The sequence below is a fragment of the Rutidosis leptorrhynchoides genome, chromosome 4 (assembly GCF_046630445.1).
Source record: "Rutidosis leptorrhynchoides isolate AG116_Rl617_1_P2 chromosome 4, CSIRO_AGI_Rlap_v1, whole genome shotgun sequence".
In the NCBI taxonomy this organism is placed as follows: domain Eukaryota; kingdom Viridiplantae; phylum Streptophyta; class Magnoliopsida; order Asterales; family Asteraceae; genus Rutidosis; species Rutidosis leptorrhynchoides.
In genome coordinates, this window is record NC_092336.1 from 33,751,807 (window position 1) to 33,757,844 (window position 6,038).

Sequence of the window (6,038 nt, forward strand, 5' to 3'; positions counted from 1 at the left end):
AAGCGACTTCAAGGGACGTTTGATTACTTGTACATCCAGGAGAATCAGGATGCTAATGATTCACATTTTAATGAGCTTGAGGAAGTACACTGTACACAGCATCAGGAGATCGGGTTGTTGAAGTATCGTGTGGATGATTTGTCGGCAAGGAATCGTGACCTTGCGGAGCAGGTGGCTAGTTTAGGAACTCGTTTGAATGAAGTGGTTTAGGTGGTTAATGCCATTGTTTCACAGTAGTTCTACCGTTAGGGATTAGGAGTGTTGATTTTCTAGCTTACACTCTTAGATGTTCATAATTCGGATATTATATGTTAAGTAATTAATGTATTAGTTGTTTATATGTATGAAAGGAACTAACGGGTAGGTTAGATACCCAAATTTTGTAATATTGAAAAGCCTATCTTAATCGATAACTTTTATATTATGATTGCTTGAGTTCATTTTCATATTATGAACAATTATATATATTTTACTTATAATATCTCGAATATTTGAATTGTCTGTAGTTAGAAATTGCCTCCGAAGAGAAATCCAAACACGGGAATGAGTGCTGCTCAAATTGAGGAGATGGTAACTCAAAGAGTAGCTGAAGCAGTTGCTAACGCTGAAGCAGGATGTGCAGCAAATGCCGCGAAAGAAAGGAGACCCGAAGTGGCAAACGTTCAGCAACGATGCAATTACAAGACATTTATGGGTTGCAAGCCCCAGAGTTTTTCAAGAACGGAAGGACCCGTAGGGTTAATGAGGTGGCTTGAAAAACTAGAATCAGTATTCCAAATCAGTGAGTGCGCAGACAATGATCGAGTGAAGTTCGCATCATGTACTCTCTTGGATGGAGCCTTAACCTGGTGGAATTCTTTTGCCAAGTCTGTGGGTATTGATGTTGCATATAATACGCCATGGGAAGAATTCAAGAAGCAGACGATCGATGAGTATTGCCCGAGGAATGAGATTCAGAGGCTAGAAACTGAGTTGTGGAACTTAAAGTTACAAGGAACGGATATCTCAGGATATACTAATCGATTTCTTGAGTTAGCTTTAATGTGCCCAACCATGGTCACTCCCGAATATAAGAGAGTTGAGAGATATATTTGGGGTTTGTCAGAAGACATTCAAGGTAATGTACTGTCATCAAAACCAGAAACGATCCAGAGTGCTATTCGTATGGCGCATGATTTAATGGCTCAAGTAGTGCGACGTCAATTAATCAATGCTAAGACGGATGTGAAGGTTACGACTGAGAAGCGTAAGTGGGATGGAAACCAAGAAGGCAATTCTAAGAAGCAAGGAACTGCTAAGGTGGAGAGTTCGAATAGCAAGTATGCAGGAAAGAAACCCTATTGCAGTAGATGCACGAAACATCATTTCGGTGTGTGTACTGTACTTTGTGAACGATGCAAGAAGTAAGGGAATCTCTCAAAGGATTGTAGAGTTCGTTTATCAGGGAATGATAAGAACGATAAGAACAATCAGAATGTTTGCTTTGGATGTGGTCAAGCAGGTCATTTCAAGAAAGAATGTCCTAAGATTAAGAAGGGTGAAACGGCTAAGGGCCGAGCTTTTCAGATTACCATGAAGGAAGCTTGTAAAGACCCAGAGTTAGTCACGGGTACGTTCCTCATCGATAATCATTTAGCATCTATTTTATTCAATACCGGCGCTGATAAAAGTTTTATAGCTAAGGATTTTAGTGTTGTGATAAATAGGCCTTTAACTGCCTTAGACACTAGATATGCTGTAGAATTGGCAAATGGTAAGTTGATAAAAGTAGATAAGATTATGCGAGGTTGTACCTTAAATTTGTCAAACAATCCGTTTGAAGTTGATTTAATGCCCGTTGAGTTAGGAAGTTTCGATGTTGTTATTGGTATGAACTGGTTATCTAAGAACCATGCGGATATTAATTGTGCGGAAAAGTCTATCCGTATACCTCTTGAGAATGGTGAGAACTTAGTCATCCAAGGAGATAAGAGTAAGGTAAACCTTAATATTATTTCCTGTATGAGAGCTCGAAGATATCTAAAGAAGGGATATTCTTCCATTCTCGCGCACGTGAAAGAACTCAAAACAAAAGAAGTTGGATTAGAAGATGTTCCAGTTGTTCGTGAGTTTCCTCAAGTATTCCCAGAAGATTTGCCAGGATTACCTCCACATAGACAAGTTGAATTCCAGATTGATTTAGTTCCCGGAGCCGCACCAGTTGCCAAATTGCCTTATCGATTAGCTCCTTCAGAATTACAGGAACTATCAAATCAACTCCAAGAATTGTTAGATAAAGGATTTATTCGACCTAGTGTTTCTCCGTGGGGTGCTCCAATCTTGTTTGTCAAGAAGAATGATGGATCTTTCAGAATGTGCATTGACTATCGAAGAGCTGAATAAGCTTACAGTCAAGAATCGTTACCCGTTACCAAGGATAGATGATCTATTTGACCAATTGCAAGGGTCAAGTGTTTATTCTAAGATCGACCTCAGATCAGAGTACCATCAATTAAGAGTCAAAGAGGATGATGTGCCTAAGACAGCGTTCAGAACGCGTTATAGCCATTATGAATTTTTGGTAATGCCATTTGGTTTAACCAACGCCCCTGCAGTATTTATGGATCTGATGAATAGAGTATGCAAACCGTATCTAGATAAATTCATCATAGTATTTATCGATGATATTTTGATCTACTCCAATAATAAAGAAGAGCACGAGCAACATTTGAGATTAGTTTTGCAACTTTTGGAAAAAGAGCAGTTATATGCTAAATTTTCAAAGTGTGGTTTTTGGCTCAATTCAGTCCAATTTTTGGGTCATGTGGTTGATAGAGAAGGCATCCACGTTGATCCTACCAAGATTGAGGCTATTAAGAATTGGGAAGTACCTAAGAACCCGTCTCAAATTCGTCAATTTCTAGGACTTGCTGGATATTATAGAAGATTTATTCAGAATTTCTCCAAGATAGCAAGACCATTGACTGTGTTAACGCACAAGAATAAGAAATTTGAATGGTCCTCAGCACAGGAATCTGCTTTTCAAATGTTGAAACAGAAGTTGACAACCGCACCTGTACTATCACTACCTGAAGGAAATGAAGATTTTTTGGTTTATTGTGATGCATCTCGGCAAGGATTAGGATGTGTTTTAATGCAATGACAGAAGGTCATTGTGTATGCATCTCGTCAACTGAAGAACCATGAGCAGAATTATACAACTCAAGATCTGGAGTTAGGAGCCGCCGTGTTTGCGTTGAAAATATGGAGACATTATTTATATGGGACCAAGTTACCATATATACAGATCATAAAAGCCTTCAACATATTTTCAATCAGAAACAGTTAAACATGCGATAAAGACGTTGGGTAGAACTTATAAATGATTACGATTGTGATATTCGATATCATCCAGGGGAAGCGAACATTGTAGCTGATGCATTGAGTCGCATAGAAAGGGTTAAACCTCTGAGAGTTAGGTCATTGAATATGACTATTCAGATAAACCTTGTGTCTCGTATTCAAAATGCACAATCGGAAGCTATGAAGGAAGAGAACATGAAGAAGGAAGGAATTAGTGAGAAGGATAAGAACTTTGAAGTTAAGAGTGAAGGAACCCGATATTTTGCAAACAGAATTTGGATTCCAAAGATTGGTGGATTGAGAGAGCTTGCGATGGATGAAGCACACAAGACGAGATATTCAATTCATCCAGGGTCTGGGAAAATGTACCATGACTTAAAGGAATTCTATTGGTGGCCAAGCATGAAGGCTGAGATTGCAACTTATGTTGGAAAGTGCTTTACATGTTCGAAGGTCAAGGCTGAGAATCAGAAACCATCAGGGTTACTGCAGCAACTTGAGATTCCCGAATGGAAATGGGAAGGAATTACAATGGATTTCATTACGAAGTTGCCGAAGACTGCGAAGGGTTATGACACTATTTGGGTAATAGTGGACCGACTTACGAAATCTGCACATTTCTTACCCATGAAAGAAATCGACAAGATGGAAAAGTTGGCAGATTTGTATATCAAGGAGATTGTCTCTAGACATGGAGTTCCAATTTCTATTATCTCTGACCGAGATAGCATATTTACATCAAGATTTTGGCAATCTTTACAAAAAGCCCTAGGTACTCGTCTGGATATGAGTACGGCTTATAATCCCCAAACTGATGGACAGAGTGAGAGAACTATTCTAACATTTGAAAACATGCTTCGAGCATGTGTAATTGATTTTGGAAGTGTTTGGGATCAGTATTTACCTCTAGCCGAGTTTTCATATAACAATAGTTATCGCTCGAGTATAAAGGCTGCTCCATTTGAAGCTTTGTATGGAAGAAAATGTAGGTCACCATTATGTTGGAATGAGATTGGTGATTCACAATTGATAGGACCGAGATTATCCAAGAGACAACCGAGAAGATCTTTCAGATTCAAGAAAGACTAAAGACAGCGAGAAATAGGCAAAAGAGTTATGCCGATGTCCGAAGGAAATTTTTAGAATTTCAAGTGGGTGACAAAGTTATGCTAAAAGTTTCTCCATGGAAAGGAGTAATAAGGATTGGGAAGCGAGGAAAGCTGAGCCCAAGATATGTAGGATCTTTTGAGGTTATTGAAAGGATTGGTCCAGTTGCATATAGATTGAAACTACCACAGGAGCTTAGTGGTATTCATAATGCTTTTCATGTTTCGAACTTGAAAAAGTGTTTGTCTGATGAGAATTTAGTGATTCCGTTAGAAGAATTAAGTATCGATGACAAGTTGCATTTTGTGGAGGAGCCAGTAGAGGTATTGGATCGTGAGGTAAAAACATTGAAGCATAGTAGAATTCCAATTGTTAAAGTTCGTTGGAATGCCAGGAGAGGTCCAGAGTTCACATGGGAACGTGAGGACCATATAAGGCAGAAATATCCCCATTTATTCGACAATCGAAGTACCTCCTAAATTTCGAGGACGAAATTTTTCTTAACGGGTAGGTAATGTCATAACTCTAGCTTTTCGACCTAAGTTGTCTAGTTTGACTTCTTTAAGTTACCTTTTTCGACATGACGAGTAAATTTATCAATCTATTTCTTGGTTTATTTTAGGGTTTGTATAGCCCTAAGGATGCATTTTAAGCTTTACTTGATTGGATATTACTTTACATATTTGCATAAAGTTATAAACCCTAACTTATCATCATAAACCCTAGTTTACTACTATGAACCCTAATTCATTACCATAAACCCTAAAGTTGAAAATTATACTTTTATGTATATATTAATTTAATAAATAAACTTGTTAACTAAGTATTTAGAATAAAGACTTGAAACAATTTCATTTGAACATTTGTTCATAAGATAGAAACTTTTCTACACTTCTTCAATTTCACAACTAGTCTTGAATTCCTTGAACTTAACCATTTCTATCAACCTTAACCTATCTTGATTAGAACCTAACTTTAGCTTACTTCCTAAACCCTAAACATACAAGTAAACATCTTAGGATTTAACATTAGAAAGCCTACACAAGTACATGTACACTTGCAAAACCAAAAATTGAGTAGAACACCTACATCATCATCATCATTAACGTTTTCATCATCATCATACACCATCATCAAAATATCTTCTCAAATATCTTCACTTATACTTCTCCACTAAGCTAAATATCTTGCAAGACATAATCATGATCACCATTAATGAGCAAGGATGAGTCACTCCCTCCCCCTCCTCTCCTTGTGACACGTCCCACACCACCACCATCATGATCTCTATATAAAGCTCACTTCTACCTCTCATTCATCCATTTCTCCATTCCCCTTTCCCTCTCTACTCTTTCTTACTCTCAATTACAGATCTTAGGCCATATAATAATCATATTCTTTAAGCTTTAGAAGTAGATTACATCAAGGTATAACTAGCTAACTTAATCTATTCATCATTTCTAGTCAAAATCAAGAACCTTCATGGTGTAAAAGCTAGATCTAGAGTGTTAAATCACTCAATGATGACTATACATCTAACCTTGATTTTGATACTATATCAGTATATTTAAGATCTATATATGTCCAAT

General features: G+C 37.5%; 1 protein-coding gene across 1 annotated transcript; it reads left to right on the forward strand.

Moving 5' to 3' along the window:
* Positions 1 to 543: 543 nt before the first annotated feature.
* Positions 544 to 4,928, forward strand: LOC139840544 (uncharacterized). Its single transcript, XM_071830805.1, has 7 exons — positions 544 to 1,345; positions 1,445 to 2,118; positions 2,173 to 2,321; positions 2,476 to 3,125; positions 3,395 to 4,023; positions 4,165 to 4,327; positions 4,519 to 4,928. The coding sequence occupies exons 1-7, from the start codon at positions 544 to 546 to the stop codon at positions 4,926 to 4,928; spliced, it is 3,477 nt and encodes a 1,158-aa protein (XP_071686906.1).
* The last annotated feature ends 1,110 nt before the right edge of the window (positions 4,929 to 6,038 follow it).